Source organism: Bos mutus, chromosome 8 (genome assembly GCF_027580195.1).
Source record: "Bos mutus isolate GX-2022 chromosome 8, NWIPB_WYAK_1.1, whole genome shotgun sequence".
Lineage (NCBI taxonomy): Eukaryota > Metazoa > Chordata > Mammalia > Artiodactyla > Bovidae > Bos > Bos mutus.
The window spans coordinates 31,900,314-31,919,920 of record NC_091624.1 but is presented as its reverse complement, the minus strand read 5'-3'; the positions used below and the strand labels follow the sequence as shown (position 1 = coordinate 31,919,920).

Sequence of the window (19,607 nt, the reverse complement as noted above, 5' to 3'; positions counted from 1 at the left end):
AAAGTATCAATTCTTCGAGCTTAGCCTTCTTCACAGTCCAACTCTCACATCCATACATGACCACAGGAAAAACCATAGCCTTCACCACCATCTATTTCTGGAATTTACTGTTCTTTCAAACTGAAACTATGTATCCGTTAAACACTAAGTCCTCAGCCCTCCTACCCCCAGCTGCTGACAGTCATCATTCTACTTTCTGTCTCTATGATTGTGCCTATTCTAGGTACTTCATATAAGTATCTAGAATTATACAACATTCTCCTTTTGTGATTGACATTTCAATGTCTTTAGGGTTCATCCATTTTGACACACATGTCAGAAGTTTACTTTCTTTCTCAGGCTAAATAGTATTCCATTGTATGGATAGACCCTGTTTTGTGGACATCATGTTATTTCCACCTTTTGGTTACTGTGAATAACACTTCTATGAACATTGCGGTACTATTTTTCTCTTTTTAAAGCCCGAAAACATAATGCTTTTGGATAGAAATGTTCCCAAGCCTCGGATCAAGATCATTGACTTTGGGTTGGCCCATAAAATTGACTTTGGAAATGAATTCAAAAATATATTTGGGACACCAGAATTTGTTGGTAAGTTTTCTTCATTCCTATGGCCATTCTATTTGTTTTTCATGAACATTATGCTGGCAGAATTCCCCCTGCTTGCAGCATCGTTTCCCTGGTACATGTTTCTGATTTATACATGAAGATTAGACTCTGTTGGTTCACTTCCTTCCAAAACTAAATGTGCATTCATTTCCCCATAGCTCCTGAGATAGTCAACTATGAACCTCTTGGTCTTGAGGCAGATATGTGGTAAGGAACATGTCATTAATGTTGTCATTTTTCTGATTTATTTTACTATTTGTCTGATATTGTTTTTCTTCTTGTTTCACGTCTAGGAGTATTGGGGTAATAACCTATATTCTGTAAGTACCCAAATTCACTATTTGTGTTCTTCCCCTTTTTCTTTGAAACTATGTGCCGTGTTGATCACTTCAGGTTACGCATGCTTTTTATGTACACATAATCATTTTACACCTCCAGAACACATTTAGTTTATACTAATTACACATTTTCTCTTAATTTGAAATGAGTCATCAGAAATTGCAACATAATCACCCAAAGAAAGTTTGACAGCCCATCACTGCTGAGAAAATAGCAAAGGTTTTTCTTTTATAAACTACTAAACGCTATTCTAAATTAACTTTTTAAATGTGTCCTTTGCATAAGCTGAAGCTTTTGTGCATGACAATTAAACGCCCCGTAAAATGTAATTGAATTTTGAAGTGACTGCTCAAGCACCAGATTAGACTGTTATTCCTCATTCTCCTAATCAGATACTAGAGGAGCAGCATGATAACAGTAGGAAGACTTACTCATGTTCTATGCCCGCTTTATTAACAGCCTCAGTGGGGCCTCCCCGTTTCTCGGAGACAGTAAGCAAGAAACGTTAGCGAACGTATCTGCCGTCAACTATGAATTTGAGGAAGAGTACTTCAGTAATACGAGCGCCCTAGCCAAAGATTTCATAAGAAGACTCCTCGTCAAGGATCCAAAGTGAGTGTCCCTTACTCCTGAAAGTTCCCTAGCCGTGGCCTCAGCTAGACGAGGGTTAGCATCTGTCCTGTGCACATAGCCGTGTTTATTCCTCGCTGGTTGTTTCCACCTGGCAAAGAGAAGCATGCCACGTGAAACGCTTCAGCAAATGCAGGCAGGGCCCCTTGTACCTTTCAGTCCTGGTGAGCACAGTGAAATAATCACACAAAGACTGACCTCGTTTTCGGCTTGCTTCCGTGAAGCAGGCCCCGAACTGCGTTTTCCAGAGCATCTGCTTGGTAGGTCCAGCCGGCATGGAACCAACCTTAATGTTTGCTTCTATGGTCACTGCATTTTTTTTCTTTCCCCTCCCCCCCACAAAGGAAGAGAATGACAATTCAAGATAGTTTGCAGCATCCCTGGATCAAGGTGAGTTGCATATTGCAATTGGTCTGGGGATAGGGTGTCCTGGAATTCATTTGCCCTGGGCTTTCTGGGTAGCTCAACTGGTAAAGAATCCACCTGCAATGCAGGAGACCCTGGTTTGATTCCTGGGTTGGAAAGTTTCCCCTGGAGAAGGGATAAGCTACCCACTCCAGTATTCTTGGGTTTCCCTGGTGGCTCAAATGATAAAGAGTGATGTGGGAGACCTGGGTTCAATCCCTAGGTTAGGAAGATCTCCTGGAGGAGGGCATGGCACCCCACTACAGTATTCTTACCTGGAGAATCCCCGTGGACAGAGGAGCCTGGTAGACCACAGTCCATGGGGTCACAAAGAGTCCATGGGGTCGGACACAACTGAGTGACTAAGCACAACACAGGATATCACGTGGCACTGTGGCTTCTAACCATGGCCACGTCTGGAGTATTGTGTTTGCTGTTGGTGCCGTATTTTAAGGCAGCTGAGAGAATACTCATGATAACAGAGGTAGACAGGAGTGAACTACCACAGGGCAGGATGGTGATGAGAAGCTGAAGGGCAGAGCCACTCAACCACTTTGCATTTGATTATGGGATATTAGCCCAAACACTATTTTTGTTAAGTTTTTGAATTAAATTAAGCATTTAAATATGATATCAAATCTAGATTGCCAGCTTCTCTTGAAAAATCTGAAATTCTGCCAACACTGAGACCTCATTCCACAAGTCTGCCAGAAACTCTTACCCTGCTGCTTTTGTGCCAGGCCAGGGTCACCTCCACCATACATATACCTACCTGCCTGGCGCCTGTTGGCATTTGGGTTAAAGAATCAAAGCTGCTTCAGATAGAGCAGAAAGGACTAAGGGTGGGGGAGCATGGCAGTTGCAGACTAAAATCATGGAACCAGTAAACGGATTGCAATGCAGAAGCAGGTTTGGGGCAGCTGGCAAACTCCACCTGTGCCAGCTCCCAGCAGTTACCTTGGCTTCCCTGGAAGGCAATGATATCTGCTTCTCTTGGAGGTAGAGCTTCACGGCCTTCTGAAAAAGATGCAGTGGAGGAGGGATTTCAATGCTGTGGGATAGAGTGAGTTTGCTAACCTCTGAGGTCTCAAACAGCTCTAAATTACTTGACGATGTTAAGTTTATAACATAACAGCGTCTCATAACATGGCCTCACCATGAATCATCCCATTCCCAGACTCTTTTATGGAGAGTTATTTATTCAGCTTGGTCCAAGCTAACTTTTCAACTTTCCCCCAAGACCCAGTCTTTATGGATTTTTCTCAAATCTTTAGGCACAAAAGTTAGCCTTCAGAGACTAGGTTCCTAGATCTGCTGTATTATCCCAGTGGTTTTGTTACTTTAGCAAGGTGAATAAGTAAGCATCCCAAATAGTAAGAGGTATCCAGAAGTTGTCATGTAACACATTTCTGTCAATTTGAGAGCTCTAAATTGTCTTGAATTTTCATTTTAGCCTAAAGATACCCAACAAGCACTTAGTAGAAAAGCATCGGCAGTAAACATGGAGAAATTCAAGAAGTTCGCAGCCCGGAAAAAATGGAAAGTAAGATAGTTTGATTTGAAGGAATTAACTAATTCAATTTCCTATATGGTTCTCTCTGCTGAGGGTACATGTCTGATATCAGCAATGCAAAAGTGCATCCTTTTTTCAAGTTCACATCTGTACCATTACTCTATTTTCAAACACAAGCAAAAATATTATTTCAGTCCTATTTAACTCTTCTTTTTACATGTAATCTTACATTTATTTTTTAAATCAAAGCCATTCCCAAGGCACGTTTTTAAATCAGTACAATAAAATTATAGTGCAGTTTTTTCTAAATGCAACAAACCACATTTTAAATAGATTTGTTCCTTGTGGTAAGCAGCATGGCATTATGATTATCCCAGAGTTTGGGTAAATGGTTCTCTAAATCCAGCTTTGGTCTGTGAGTGGTTGAGATGAGGGTAGGGTGGGCCAGGAGCATTTGCTACAATCTCTTCTCAGTGTTAATGGTTTCTTCAGGGGCTGAGAAAGATGTGGCTCTAAAGAACATTCCATCCAACTTGAACAAATACAAATTCAGGGTTCAGAGGGGGACAGGATGGCTTCTTGTGCACAGGGTCATGTCAAGCCCAGAGGAAGCAGGTACTTGCCATGTCTCCTCATCACTGGCCCAGAGGTATACCTCATTGTCATGCCCATCAGGTTGGGATGCCTTGATAGAGATGAGGACCACAGCAATAGATTACTCAAGACCTGACTCTTAGTTCTCAAAGAACCCCTGAAAATATGACTTAAAATGTAGTGTGAACCACCATAACTTTCTTTCTCTCATTCTCTTTCTCACATATACACACACGCAGTCTTTACATGTTGCTTCTGCCTTTGAGAGTAAATGCAGAGGTGTTTGTCCCATTGGCAAAAAAGTACCCCATCTGCTCATTTCCAACATCTGTAAGAGTTTTGAGTGTCACACTGCCTGCCATTACCAGCTTGCCTGGGCACCACAGGCACAGGGCCCTTGCCTACCATGCTTCTCCAAGGGGGGATGTCCATAGGCTTTGTTAAGGTAAAATCACATTCCTCAAAGAGTAGAGAGTGAAATATGGAGAGAGAACAGACATGTCCACTTCTATGGTTTGATAATGAAATGTAGAAGGAGAATCTCTCTTTTGTTGTCTTGATTTATAAGACCTTTAGAAGTTTCTTTAAGCAAATATAATTTAACCTGCTTCTGGGATTGCCCACCCCTAAAGAGTATGTGCAGTCAGCAGTGAATGCTATCTCAAAAGACTTTGTCATCTGCACTAATTTGAGTATTGTTACATAAGCTGTCTCTCCTCCTTTCTCCCTGCCTTTTATTCACTCTCTCTCTCTCTCTCTTTTTTTTAATAAAGCAATCTGTTCGCTTGATATCACTGTGCCAAAGATTATCCAGGTCATTCTTGTCCAGAAGTAACATGAGTGTTGCCAGAAGCGATGATACTCTGGTAAGCAATCCTTTTCCCTGGATAGATTCATTCTTAGTGCTGTGTATTTACAATGTTTAAGTTATTTGACTTGTTCAGCAACCCAGAAAACCTGAAATCTTGGAAATGTCAGGCCTGTTCTTCCTCCTCTCGAAGAGGGAGTTGGGATGGCTGATTTGATGTACTCTATACTTTTTGGTCCTTTTTCCTCTTTGTTTTGATTGGCTATACCCACTACCTCCAACCTCCACCTTCCCACCCTCCTCTGCCCCTCCAACACAGTTTGATAAAAGAGAGGCTGGCCAGTAAAGGGGAGAGAGCATCTAATTTTCATGAACTAAAACGAGAGCCCTCTGTTTCCACTGACCTTGGAGAATCTTGAACTGTAATAGTACAAAAGGGACAGACAGCCCTGCTTCCGAACATACACACACACACACGAACACACACAGCAGAAAATCAGGGCAAGTGCAGTGGGGCTTGATGATACAGTTCATGGTAGATCAGAAGGCTAAACCCACTCTCTTTGTTGACATTGTATTGACTTCCAAAGGTCCTTGAGAACAATTGCACAATTTTTTTCCCTAATCCAAACTGAAACCTAATCATAGATTAACTGTTGAGATATAGTGGACACATCAAAATTCAACAAGACTTTACCTGACAGTCAGACAACGGGACTTTGTGAACCCCGGAGGAAAAGGAGACTCCAGAAAAGGCAGGAAGGGTGGTTCTGTGGGAACCTGCAGGCTCATGTAACTGAGTAGTCAGGGCTTCCTGAGTGGAATCTGGGGACTCCAAGGGCAAGGTCACATATCAGCAGACACCAGCTCTTTTTTTTAATCCCCTGAAGCTAACAGTTTTACTCAAGTTCCAGGTCTAGCCTTATAGAATGAAAAGAGTTAGGAAATACTAAAAAGAAAAAAAAAAAAAAGAAGTTGGAGAGATGCAAGAGAGGGGAAGAAGAGGAAGAAGTCTGGATTGGGAAATTGTCTGAGGGTGACAATGGAACCAAGACAAGATATAAACTATTAATCTAAGTCAGGTGATGAGAATGATTAAATCTTATAAATTAAAATCACAGAACAGTCAGTTGGGGGAAAATACATTACGATGAAAAGTTCAGGGGAGGAGAGGGCCTGGGCTTGTGAAGGAGCTCCAGGTGGGAAGACCCCCCCGCCCCCGCAGCCCTCAGGTTCTCTCTCATGTCATCTCAGTGTCCTGTTGACCATGAGGTGTTACAGCAACCTGCCTGCTCCTCCATTCTCCCCTTTCTCGTCACTCTCGCTTTCAGGCAAATGTCTCTTAGTCTTCAACTTGAAAAGGAAAACCAATGGTAATCTTCAACATGTATTCTCTACAAATAGTATTACAGCCCTTGTGAAGCTTGTTTGAATTCAGATTTATAAAGAGAAAGCAGAGTTCAGAGAAATGCTTTCTCCATCCCACCCCCACAGGCAGAGGTTCAGCCTCTGTACCTATGCTTTTCCAGATCTGAAATTGTAGTAGCTGTACCTCTGTAAGTCCAAAACTTTTGTGTGGAATTTTTCTAGCTTATGTTTTTGGTTTTAATTTACCATATTTTACAAATATCTTATTATATATATTTAAGAAAGTATTTTGACAAAGTAGCAAAAATTTAGTAAATTTATTGTTCTATAGTATCTAGTTATTTTCTCTTTATAAATAGAAATGCATCCATTTTACTTTGTTTTATCTGGCCTTTATTTTTACATTTCTCCCCTTTTAGGACCTTTTAAAAAAAAAAAGTGTGACCAACTTTCAGAGAATTTTATTATGTTATAGAATACAGGAATTTCTAGTAATCAAAAAATGACAATCTGTAATAGCAAAAATCGCAAAGTAAGTCTTTCTTATTCAAAGACGTCATTTCCTTGGTTCAATTGTTTTAGAGTCTGAGTTACACCTGAAATTTTCTACAGTGGTTTCTGGAACAATATGTTTTGAAAGATTCCTAAGATAAACACAAAGAGTAGTTTGTCGTCAATCATTGTCCTAAATCTGAATCTTCAGAGCTGTTTGCTGTCTGGGTTATACTGCAGGTGACATAAAGTCACAGGTAAATAGTAGGTGGTATTAGTTCCCAACGTGGGAGGGGCAAAAGGTGACCTCCTGCTTCCCTTCATGACCAGGTAGATTTGGGGATTAAATGGCTTACTTGCCCCCTGAAGGCTCCTTTTAACAAATGAGCCTTAGTCTCTCTGATGTTGGTAAAAGGAGCACCACAGCCAGCTGTGTAAACCTTTTTCCCTCTTCCGTGTCTCTCTCAAGGATGAGGAAGACTCCTTTGTGATGAAAGCTATCATCCATGCCATCAACGATGACAATGTCCCAGGCCTGCAGCACCTCCTGGGCTCCTTGTCCAACTACGACGTTAACCAGCCCAACAAGGTCTGATGCTGTCCTGCCAGGGGGAGTAGGGGTCAGGGGTCATAGTGACTGTGCTCCTCCAAGTCCAAGGTGGAGAGAATCCATCTGCTTCTCCATTCGTCTTTCCTGTGTAAACTCCATACTGTGGGGAAAATCACTTCTGCTTAGAAAGTGAATTGAATTAGAGATAAGGTCGTTGTGCATTGAGGGCCTTTCTTCACACAAGGCCTTTCTATATGCAGCTAGCATGCCCCTCTAACCATGAAATTTTATATGTACTCATCTTGCAAATGAAAATGTCACCGTTGGTTGTGAATCCAAAAGAGGGCAGGCTACCATTTCCTCCTGTGTCTACTCTTGTCAGGCAGGACAGGTCTGTGTCTGTGGAAACACAGGAAGGCGTCTGGGGCAGCGGTGCTGGTTTAGGCTTTTCCTTTCCTATCAAACCTGAAAAATTGTATTTTTTTTTTCTTGCCTTTTCCAGCATGGGACTCCTCCATTACTTATTGCTGCTGGCTGTGGGAATATTCAAATACTACAGTTGCTCATTAAGAGAGGCTCAAGAATTGACATCCAGGATAAGGTCATAATTCTGTTTTATTGCAAAAGGAATTATTTTTTAAGTATTTCCAAATGTCTCTAATCATAGAGGTAACAGAGAAAAATACCACATATGCCCTACTTCATTTCTCAGTTTCCTGTAAAGGGAGATGAACTGATTAAGTAGTCTGGTCCTGTCTAACAGGTTATAAGGGAAAAGGCAAACATTGATCTTCCTCATGGCTCTGTTACTCAGCGTCTGCCTTTCTTTGTGCCCTGCCCAGACTGACTCCTTACTGATCACATTGACTCAGCGGTGTTAATTGATGTTATATTTGGAGAAGTTTTCATTATCCAATTAATCTCATCAGAAATGTATTTTCCCACATGTTTATTAGGGTAACAGAATAAGGAGGATATGCTTTGAGGTGTATACCTCACTGGGAGTGTAGACACAAGTGATGACCAGCTAATTGTCGTTACAATGGATCTGTCATCAGCTTCCATAGACTTTCAGCAGCACTGTTAATAGCCTAGAACTGGCCCTTGACAATATGGGGAATTCTAACTGGAAGTTGAAATGAAGGTTTTAGGGAAAAAATAAAAAAATTATTTTGAGATAATTCTAGATTAAAAAAAAATCTAGAGAGATAATATAGAAAGCTCACGTATCCCTTTCACCCAGCTTTCTGGAATGTTCATGTCTTACATAACCTTGGTCCCTTTGTCAAACCAGAAACTGAAGTGGGGTTTTATTCCTCTTGGGAGTTGCTCCTTTGGTGTTTGCCATCACACAGGAAAAGAAATATAGCAACTGAGTGATGTGTGTGTTCAGATCCATCTGGGAGCGTGACTCTGCCTTGGTTTTTGTACAGGGTGGATCCAATGCCATCTACTGGGCCTCTCGGCATGGCCACGTAGATACCTTGAAATTTCTCAATGAGAACAAATGCCCTCTGGACGTTAAAGACAAGGTAAGGCCACTTCTTTTCTTATGGAAAGTGATAAAAGACTGCATTTGAGTGTCGGCATGCCATCTGCATCATGACCCCAAAAATAAGGATTCGGGACCAAAATCTTCCTACAGAAAATTTAATTTAGAAGTTTCTTTTTGCTGGTGACTTGGTCTAACATTAAAACCTGATTTTAGCTGAAATATGCCAAGTGGTCTTCATATTATGTGAGCCGTGAACTGTCTTCCCTGTAACATGAAAACTCAAAAGTTCTGCTAGAAGGATAACCAGAAAGTGACCTGAGTCCTGGTCCTCCTCTCACCTCCTCTTCCTCTTTGACATGACTGACTCTGCTGACCTTGACCACTGGTACTAGAAGGGGTAATGAGACAATGCAAGTAAAGTTAAGGCTTTGGGGATTAAAATGTTATACAAATTATTAATTTGGGAAGATACCCTACTTTCACACACCATGTTTCATCCACTCCACACAATACTCCTGTGAGTTAATTGCAGGGCTGGGGCTTGCACCTAGGGTTCCTACTTTCTCATCTGTATGTATTCCACTATGTATGTAACCCTTCTCTGCTTCTAATACTAGTAGACTGATTTGTTATGTTCAGTCAGGGCTGTCACATACAGTTGTATGGATTGTGCACTGTACCATACCTAAGGGAGAAGGGATGACATTCACATTCCATGTTCAGTTGCTCAGTCATGTTCAACTCTTTGCAACCTCACTGATTGTAGCCCATCAGGCTCCTCTGTCCATGGAATTTTCCAGGCAAGTATACTGGAATGGGTTGTCATTTAAAGACATACTTTTATTATAGCAGTTTTATGTCAGGTGGCAACAAATATCTCATTGTTTTAGATCAGTTTATTCTGACAGTTTTATGGCAGATATAAGTAAAATATCTTAAGAAGTTGCATCTATTACAAATTCACAGAATATGTTATTGTAGGGGCTAGTGGTAATACTTATAAAAATCTCTGAGGATGTAAGAAATTATATTCTAAACATAGTGAAATCAGAAACTTGCTAGTAAATAAAACCTTGTGTTCAAGTAACTTAATATTAAACAAGGAATTTTGTGTTTTGAAAAAAAATCACATAGCTGGAAGCACCAGTTTATGAAGATTAGGAACATCCATCACAGAAAAGGGAATGGACTCTCACCTGTGGGGTGGGTAGGGTGGGTGGCATTACACACAAGAGAGGCCAGGTATGTGAGTTTAACACTAGCGACATGGTGGACACCCCACCACGGGGTCCCTGGCCCAGTCACCAAAGGGGCATCTGGCCTGAGAGGGACAGGCACCGCCTCAGGGGGGACGTGGAGCCAGGCATGTGTGGGAGTGGGCCTCCACTCCTGTGTGTTCTAGTCCCTGGAGACGTTTTCAGGGGGTTCTGAATCTTTGGCTGTGTCTTTTGCAGTCTGGAGAGACAGCCCTTCATGTGGCAGCTCGCTACGGCCACGCTGATGTGGTTCAGTTACTGTGCAGCTTCGGCTCGAATCCTAACTTCCAGGACAAGGTGGGTCACGGTAGCTGATGTCCTCACTTCTTCCTACTCTTTGCATGGATGCACACACAGCCAAATGATAGGCTTGAGTATTTTGGAGGTGCATCCAAGTTAGGTTTTCTGCTTAAATTACAGAGGGCAGGGACTCAAACAAAAGCACTGCCATTCATTCATTCATGAATCCTCTGAACAACCCTTCAATTCTCATTTTACAGATGAAGAAACTGAGGCAGAGAGAGGTTCGGGAACTTGCCTAAGATAGCACAGCTTGGTAGTGGTGGAGCTGGTGCTCAAACCCACACAGACTGGTTCCAGAGTCTGTGTTCATAACCGCTACAGTGTAACAGCCTCTTGTAGACAAATATCTATGTGTCTGATGGTGTTGGTCATGAATATGTAGACCTGATGACCAGTCCTTTTTGTTGAAGCATGGTTACCTTGGCCCTTTCTCTGCCAGAGCAATAATCCATTTATGTGACTCATCTTTATGCTATGTTTGTGACAGGAATCTTGAGACAGGTTTGTTAGAGGAGTTCTTGCTCAAAGAAATGCTCTCCCTCTGTTAGTAATCACAAATGAAGTAAACTATTGCACTTTCACAGGGAAGATGCTATACATCCACTCACGCGGGGGCTCCATTGTTCAGAGGAGCTGAGCCCGTGGTGCCAGTGGGCTCTGCAAAGTCAATTGTCAGTAAAATGCTGGAGAAAGCTGGATTTGAATTAAGGAAAGGCATCAGACCCAGCCCATTATTTCATGTTAACATTTTGCTCCAATAGCTGCAAGCCCTTTCTCTCCACTGCCTTGAGTTTGCTGCCAAATTTGGTTAGGACTCTCACCATGCCTGTACTTTCTCTCATCTTATTGCATTCTCCTCTTCTCTGTGCTTCTCTCCTTGGCCAGGAAGAAGAAACCCCCCTGCACTGTGCTGCCTGGCACGGCTATTACTCTGTGGCCAAAGCCCTTTGTGAAGCCGGCTGCAATGTGAACATTAAGAACAGAGAAGGCGAGACCCCCCTCCTGACGGCCTCCGCCAGGGGCTACCAAGACATCGTGGAGTGTCTGGCCGAGCACGGAGCCGACCTTAATGCATCCGACAAGGTGCTTTGTGGATGAAAGTATCCCACTTGCTGAAAAGTCATCTAGTGGGGGCTACAGGGACCACAAGACTTCTCAGTTCGTTTACCTAAAATAACTTAGATGCCACAAGTTATAATTATCCTTTCTCTTCTCCAATCTAAACATTCTAGGATTCTTAATTCTGTTTCATAATTAATGTTCATTTGTGGGATGCAGCAAAATTTATGAGATGGTCAAATAATTCAAGTCTCTATTTTATTTTTAGCTTTTTTAGCTTTGGAGTAGGTACAGTGATCATCATGGAACCCAAGACAAATCCTCATTTAGTACTGAAATTGGCAATACACTATTGATTTGTAGATAGACAAAGAAATAGGTGGTTTATTTACTTCCATCACCTGCTATTTTGTAGAAAGACGATAAACTATTCTTATTTGTTTGCTAACAATTCTAGACAAGGTTTCCCTTCTTTAATTAAGCAAATTCAGCATAATCTTTTCTTACTGTGAACTGCAGTGAAACTGATGCTACATCCATGGTGGTTTTGGAACACTGTGGTTCATTTAGTCACTGCCCTCTGTGGAGTATTCTCTTGGTACAGAGCAGCTGTTCTCAAGTGGGCAATGACCTTGCCCCCAGGTGACATTAGGTAGTGGCTGGAGACGTATTTTTGGGTCATCACAGCGAGGATAGGGTGTCTAGAAGATAAAGACCAGCGGCTCTGTTGAACAGCCTGCAATTCCTAGGACAGGCCCCAAATGTTAACAGGGCTGAGGTTGAACAACCCTAGAGTAGATGAGTTACAGAAATGCTTCTAAGCTCCCTCTACCCAGCTCCTAAAACTCAGCACTTATCTTCACCAGGGGCTCTACAGGGAGAATGAACTCCCAGGCTGGTGCTGTGTGGGTGCAGAGGTTAAATATGTTATATTTGCTTCTTAGGGCTTCCCTGGTGGCTCAGTGGTAAAGAACCTTCCTTCCAGTGCAGGTGACGTGGGTTCAATCCCTGGGTTGGGAAGATCCCCTGGAGAAGGAAATGGCAACCCACTCTAGTACTCTTGCCTGGGAAATCCCATGGACAGAGGAGCCTGGTGGGCTACAGTCCATGGGGTCACAAAAGAGTCAGACACAACTTAGTGACTAAGCAACAACAGTTTGCTTCTCATCTGTGTGATAGACATCACCTCGCTTTCTCAGTTTCTCAGAGTACAAAATAAAACAATAAACTCTCTACTTAGGAAGTTAGTAAAGATCACTGAGCAAATGTTTTCCAAATACTTGATAAAACAGGCCACTGGAGAACCAACAATGACGTAAGTCCTATGAATTCAGACACAAGAAGGAGTGTGGTGTCTTCCTACCTGAATGTACTGGCCAAGCCTAGATTAATTAAACTGATGGTCAGCTTAGCCCGTGATTATTCAGAGTGAGACATGTGGGGCTTCACCTCAACCCCGCCAGGAGTAAAGTTTGTGGTTTTTAATCCTCCTTCAGGCTTTGCAGTAACGGTCCCATTACCAGTTAAACCTGACCCAGTGAGGCTAGAAAGGCAACCAGCCAGTCCCACATGCCCGGTCAAAACTGCTCACGGCCCTGGCGTTTGTTACAGGATGGGCACATTGCTCTACATCTTGCCGTGAGACGATGTCAGATGGAGGTCATCCAGACTCTCATCAGCCAGGGCAGTTCCGTCGATTTCCAAGACAGGCATGGCAACACCCCCCTCCATGTGGCCTGCAAAGATGGCAACGTGCCGATTGTGCTGGCCCTCTGTGAAGCCAACTGCAATTTGGATCTCTCCAACAAGGTAAAGCTGGAGGGAAGATCTCTGCACAGTCTCTGTGTCTAGCTGCTTCTGGGTCTGGGCAATTTTCTCTCTTCACTGGTCATAGTCAGTATTGCTTTTATGGACCTGTTCTTTTTCACAGGGCTCTCCACTTTAAGTGTATTTTGCATATGACTTTTTAATAATTTCCTATAGCTTATTAATTTAATAAATTGTTCAATAATTATTTATTAAATAAATATTATATAGGAAATTATTTAATTTCCTATAGACTATTAATTTAATAATAGTCACAGAAAAGTATTACATTAATACTTCCTGCTGAGACTGGCTTACCATTTATGAGCATCTAGAAAGAGAGCAGAAAAGGCAATGGCACCCCACTCCAGTACTCTTGCCTGGAAAATCCCATGGACAGAGGAGCCTGGTGGGCTGCAGTCCATGGGGTCGCTAAGAGTCAGACATGACTGAGCGACTTCACTTTCACTTTTCACTTTCATGCATTGGAGAAGGAAATGGCAACCCACTCCAGTGTTCTTGCCTGGAGAATCCCAGGGACAGAGGAGCCTGGTGGGCTGCCGTCTATGGGGTCGCATAGAGTCGGACACAACTGAAGCAACTTAGCAGCAGCAGCAGCAGCAGGAGCAGAAAGAGAGAGAAGGAGGGAGGGCAGGGGAGAGAGTGTGTGTGTATGTTCTCTTCCTGGAGAAGAATCAAAGAACATGGTACAAATCAGGGCACTGAGTGTTCAGGAAAACACCTAATGAGTTATATGATTGAAATTCCTAGAACCAGATTTCTCCAGTTTCCCTCATTTGAGAGTTTTATGGTCAAAAATTCATAACATCTTTCTCGTGCTAAATACATTTGGTAAGACTAAGGGGATACTATCATTTGGTGAATGATAAAGAAATAAAAATCCCCATATGTTGACTGCTAGAAATTCTAGAAATTAGCTAACACCTTCTCTTTTCCCTGAATGCCATCTAGATTTTCATTACCAAGTATGGTAGAACAGGTGGATAGTCATGTGGTTTCAGCTCTGTAACTGTATGAAAGGCAAGCACTATTCTGTTACCATTATGTTAAAAACAAAGTCCAAATAGAATTAATTTTGTAATTGCAGGAAATATTTGTTTATAAGTGGCAGACATGATACCAGCAGAATTTAATATGGTTTGTTTAAGGTAAAAGAATCACTGAAATACCTGGAAAATTATGCTTCTACCAAAAAAAAAATCCTTCTTGCATATTATGTGATTAATTCTAATAGAAATTGAAATAGGTAATCTTCATATTCTGGAAATATGAAAAGGCAATATCCTAAGTCCTAGCCATCAGCTGCTGGTTGCTTTCTTAGTTTATCCTTTTCTAATCTTGCCAAGTCAGTTATATAAGTGGCTTAAGGAAGAAACTAAATGTAATATAATATTAAGCAGCATCAAGAGGTTGGCTTTCCTTCCAGGAGTCTTAAATGAATAAAAAGCAGATTTAGGGACCTCGTGGCACTCATTTGAATGGCTGTGACTTGGCCATTGTACGTGGTGACTTTGTGAGTCTTACACCTTCAGAAGAGCTGGTGTCAGCTTGTTTTTCTCTTCCATTTTTTTGTTGCTTGTTTTAGGAAAGATGATGAAGTCTATAGAGGAACTTAAAGTCAGAGAAAGGCCTTGTTTCCCCAGAAAGCATATCTGATTTTACATGGACTGACCCTGGTAACCAATTGCATGGCCATGGCACAGTGACAGCCACGTCGCCCAGGCAGACTGTCACTCCTTTCCCATGCCCTGCCGTTTCCTTACCTGGATTCCATTCCCCCAGAGATACACACGGCCATTCAGATCCTACTCCTGTCGTCAGTATGTGACAGGAGCTTATCATGATTTCTGACAGTCATTGCAGTGAAACAGGCATTTCTCTATCTGCCTTCTTCTCATGTGTAAATCAGGAGACTGGCTATTTAACTCAGCTGCATCAGGGAATGTGGAAGAAGAGAGGAACTGGACGATACAGACAGTACACACTTAACCCTTTGTTCTCTTCTGGATTGGCTCTTCTGATCAGCAAAGGGAGAAAAAGCATGTTGACACATGCGTAGGTGTACACGCACATACACACACACACACACAGATGTGCACACACACCCAGGATCTGCCCAAGAATTCCGTGCCTGCCAGGTATTGATGAACGAATGCCTTTTTCTGACAACACTGTGCAAGGTGTGATGTGAAGGGGCTGGGAGGTGGGCAGCAGGGAGTGATTCTTGTCCTCAGGCTGCTTGCAGACAGACACAGGGACATTTCACTATAAGAGCATCTCGTGTTATAACCACTACTGTGATAGAGACACTGGCACTCCAGAAGCATGGGCATCTGGACACTAAAGAAACTGGGAAAAGCTGTTCACAGGTGATTATTTTAAATGATTGGGATTTGGACAGATGGAGAAGAGGGGAAAAGCATATTTCAAGAAGAGGGAGGCAGCCAGGAAGGGGAATTGAGTCCAGATGGTGAAAGACCTTGAATATAATGTTAAGGAGTTTGAGTTTTGTTCGGTCAAACATTGGAGGCCATCAAAGTGTAAATTCTCCTGGTCTTTTATTCATCATATGTCTCTTCCTTGACCCTTTCCCCTTCTGTAAAACTATGCATCTTGTTACCCAGGACTGTCTTCCTTACACAGAAATCCAAACACTTCCTCCAAATCTTCCAAACCAACTCCTTACTTTTCACTTTAGCTCTGGGGTATTTGAGAGCTTCATATCTGTTTTCTAAGTGACTCTAGGAGTTAACAGTAAACAAAACATAAATATGCACACACACTGCAGCATTACTTATAGTAGCAAAAAATGGAACCACCTTAAGTGTCCATCCTCAGCAGGCTAACTAAATAAGTTATGCTATATCTAAATATTGGATATTATTCAGGTATCTGAAAGAATGTAATAGGTTTTCTTATAGACATGGAGAAGTATTCAATCTGTTGTCAGATGAATAAAGCAAGTTGACAGAATGGAAGGTGGAATATGATTATGTCTTCGCTTTTCAAATTATTTCTCTCCACTTATGAATTCGTAGAGAAAAGCCTGGAAGGTTTGTGTGGGGCTAGCTCTGAGTGCGGGAACCTGGGGGAGCGGAAGGAAAAGTCTTCATTTTTCTACTGTGTATCCTTCTATGTCGTTTGGATATTAAATGAGCATGTGTTACCTTCTTAACAAAAACCTACATTTATTTGTACATAAACAGCACAAAACAGAGACAGCCAAACTTGCTCAGTTCATAATTTCCATTGTGTAAAATAATTTATTTTTTTCTGGTTTCCCCAGAGCAAAAGAAAAACCTTAATAAGTTCCAGGAGTTCCCTAGTAACCTAATGGTGAGAATTCTGGGCTTTCACTGCCATGGCCCAGGTTCGGTCCTGGTCAGGAGCTGAGATGCCACAAGCTGTGTCGTGCAGCCAAAAAAGAAAAAAAAAAATTGTTTAAATGCCTTTGTTGTTGTTCAGTCGCTCAGTTGTGTCCGACTGTTTGCTACCCCGTAGACTGCAGCACTCCAGGCTGCTTAAGTTCTGTTTATTAAGTTATTCCACCCAAACAACCTAATATTTCAGGAGCTGATGGAACAAACGATTCACATAAATTGAAAGAAAGCTATTTTTATTTAATTCTCAATTGACCACAGTTGTGTACTAATGGAAGGTGTGTGCTTGCTGGGCACCTCACGACTCTTTAAACCTTGGACTCAGAGTGGACACCACCACCCCTATATCCTGTTCTATGTGGATCTTCGCAAGATACCTGCTTTGTATCACAGCCGCCGCCAACCCCATGCTGTGCATACACAATGTCACTGAAAGGAAGGCAGTCCCAGCTAATTTGAGACACTGGACTGCCTGAAGCTAGTAGTTTCCCTGATGTCTGAACCTGCTGGTTCCATCAAAAATTTAAAATATTCCTCAGCATCCCCTTGAATACACTGCAGTGCCCCCAGATACCTTGGCACACGTTTTGGGAGCCGTAGGCAATCAAAACTGCTGGGTATGGCCGTGGCGTTTCACCTCATTAGAGCGTCTTCACTTTCTGTCCTTCCATGCCTTCTTCCCTTGCTGTATCTAAATCTGAGCCACAGTGCAAATCTTTCCGGAACTTTGGGGCCTTCAGCCCTGACTCATGCCTCCTTTCTGCCAGCACAGCAGGAGACTTAATTTAGTTATTTTATGATAAGCCTCCCACTCTTTCAGCCTTTGAAGTTTTATTTTAAAGTCACTCTGTTAGCTGAGAAATACTTGAAAACATTTTGTTTGGCTTGCCTCCCCAAGGAAATGGCAAGTTTCTGGAGAAAGGAGACCTCGCCTCCTATCTCTTCCTTGTGGCTCCCAGATCCTTACACAGTGCTGGCCCCGTGAGATTCCCTCCACACATGTCATCCTTTGCAGCAAGAGTGAGGACTCTCCCGGGTCTTTTTGTCTCCTGCAGTATGGACGGACGCCTCTGCACCTTGCCGCCAACAACGGGATTCTGGACGTGGTCCGCTACCTGTGTTTGACGGGCGCCAATGTGGAGGCGCTGACCTCGGTGAGTAGCCCTCTGGCAGAAGAAAATGACTACAAATGTCTCAGGCCTCGAGGGCACGAGAGGGAAGGTATTGCTTGGCAACTGCACTGCGAAGCAGACAGGCTGCTATTAAGCTCCAGCTCCTCCGCAGGCAGTTATGTAAACATCTGCCCACACAAACCCAGGGTAAGATCTTGTTAATGCCTCATCCTCTCCTTTCCCCAGACCCGCACTGCGGGGAACACCTGCTGTTTCCCACTGGCCTTTTCGTTTCCTGTGTTACACAACAGGCCTTCATGTTTTGTATTAGCTTGTGTTTATCTTTTCTAAGTGTGCCCCCTCCACTGTGGGGGACTGGAGGGGCCATGGGCTTTCAGAGAGGGAGGAGGAAGGCCCCTCGGTGTGGGGGGGAACAGGTGACAAGAGCTGTCCTCTCGTCTTTGAAAGGTCTGGCTTTGCTCTTAGGCCTGCATGCATGCGGTAGTGTCCGACTCTTTTGCGACCCTATGGACTGTAGCCTGCCAGGCTCCTCTGTCCATGGGATTCTCCAGAATACTGCAGTGGGTTGCTGTGCCCTTCTCCAGGGGATCTTCCCAACCCCAGGGACCTAACCCACATCTCTTATGTCTCCTGCATTGGCAGGTGGTTTTTTTTTTTTTTTTTTTTTTACCACTAGCATCACCTGGGAAGCCACAGCATATTTTAAAATGAGGTTTCTTTAGTTTCCTTCACTCCTGACACTCCCCATTCCAGACCTGGTACCTCCCTGCAGAAGAAACCCTTTGATCCTCATTTCGAGGATACCAAAGAAGAACAACGTGTCTGCGGATGAGATAAGGTTGCTGTTTTACAGCTGCAGTGAAACATTATCTTTTGAGCTGTTTCTGGCCTGGCAGTGGGTTGAGTCTCCACTGGCTCATGTGGGAGATTCCTAAAACTCACAAGAGCTTTACTAACACAAATTGTTTCTTTAGAGGAGACCCACTGGAGTTTTAAAACATGGCAGCTAACCTTGGGAAAATCAGGGATCTGAAGCTGGAGACTCATACAGGGGATGGCAAACTGTGGACCACAGACCAAATTCAGCCTGCTGCCCACTTCTGTTAATAAAGTTTTATTGGGATACTGCCATGCCTGTTGTTTACATATTGTCTGCAGCCATTTTCACTCTTCAAGGGGAGACTTGAGCAATTGCAGCAGAGACCCTAAGGCCCTCAGACCCCCAAATATCTGCTCTCAGGCCCTTTACAGAAAATGGTTGCTAACTCCTGGCCTAGGGTGTTGCCTCCCTGGCTGCACAAATGTGACAAGAATGTCATTCCCTGTCCACAAGCAGGGGGTCTGTTTTCTGCAGTGTTGAGCCCTGAGCTGGGCTCCTCTGCAGGCCCAGTGATGACCAGTGCTCTACATGGGACTGGACCTTCTTAGGGCACCTGCTCACCCATCACAAGCCCACCCACAGCCACCTATGAACCTGATGTGCCATTATCAAACTTTCCCCAACCATGTGTAGGCACTCAATCCAGTTACTCCACAGTAGAGCACTTATATACATTTTTACAAGAAGAAATATTTTTTTTTACAGATATTGCCTCATAAAAAGTAAACTGTCGACAATGGCTGTGAAGATGCCAGCAGCTGCTCCTGCTGCCAGCCTGGCAGTGTGGGTCAGGGTCTTGGGCCTCTACTGGGTCCTCAGGCTTCCCCATGACCTCTGTGAAAGTGAAGTGAAAGTTGCTCAGACGTGTCTGACTCTTTGCGACCCCATGGACTGTAGCGTGCCACACTCCTCTGTCCATGGAATTCTCCAGGCAAGAATGCTGGAGTGGGTTGCTGTTCCCTTCTC

General features: G+C 43.1%; 1 protein-coding gene across 2 annotated transcripts in view; it reads left to right on the top strand.

Annotated features, from left to right (window-relative positions):
• DAPK1 (death associated protein kinase 1) overlaps nucleotides 1-19,607 on the top strand; it is a 211,786-nt gene that overhangs the window by 152,395 nt on the left and 39,784 nt on the right. For both annotated transcript variants that reach the window (XM_070375366.1, XM_070375367.1), the window contains exons 5-18: nucleotides 462-591; nucleotides 768-816; nucleotides 903-929; nucleotides 1,408-1,560; nucleotides 1,923-1,968; nucleotides 3,437-3,526; nucleotides 4,864-4,956; nucleotides 7,228-7,347; nucleotides 7,811-7,909; nucleotides 8,742-8,840; nucleotides 10,258-10,356; nucleotides 11,248-11,445; nucleotides 13,033-13,230; nucleotides 17,684-17,782. In XM_070375366.1, coding sequence (XP_070231467.1) covers nucleotides 462-591; nucleotides 768-816; nucleotides 903-929; nucleotides 1,408-1,560; nucleotides 1,923-1,968; nucleotides 3,437-3,526; nucleotides 4,864-4,956; nucleotides 7,228-7,347; nucleotides 7,811-7,909; nucleotides 8,742-8,840; nucleotides 10,258-10,356; nucleotides 11,248-11,445; nucleotides 13,033-13,230; nucleotides 17,684-17,782 — 1,500 coding nt within the window. The remainder of the gene's footprint in view (nucleotides 1-461; nucleotides 592-767; nucleotides 817-902; nucleotides 930-1,407; nucleotides 1,561-1,922; nucleotides 1,969-3,436; nucleotides 3,527-4,863; nucleotides 4,957-7,227; nucleotides 7,348-7,810; nucleotides 7,910-8,741; nucleotides 8,841-10,257; nucleotides 10,357-11,247; nucleotides 11,446-13,032; nucleotides 13,231-17,683; nucleotides 17,783-19,607) is intronic.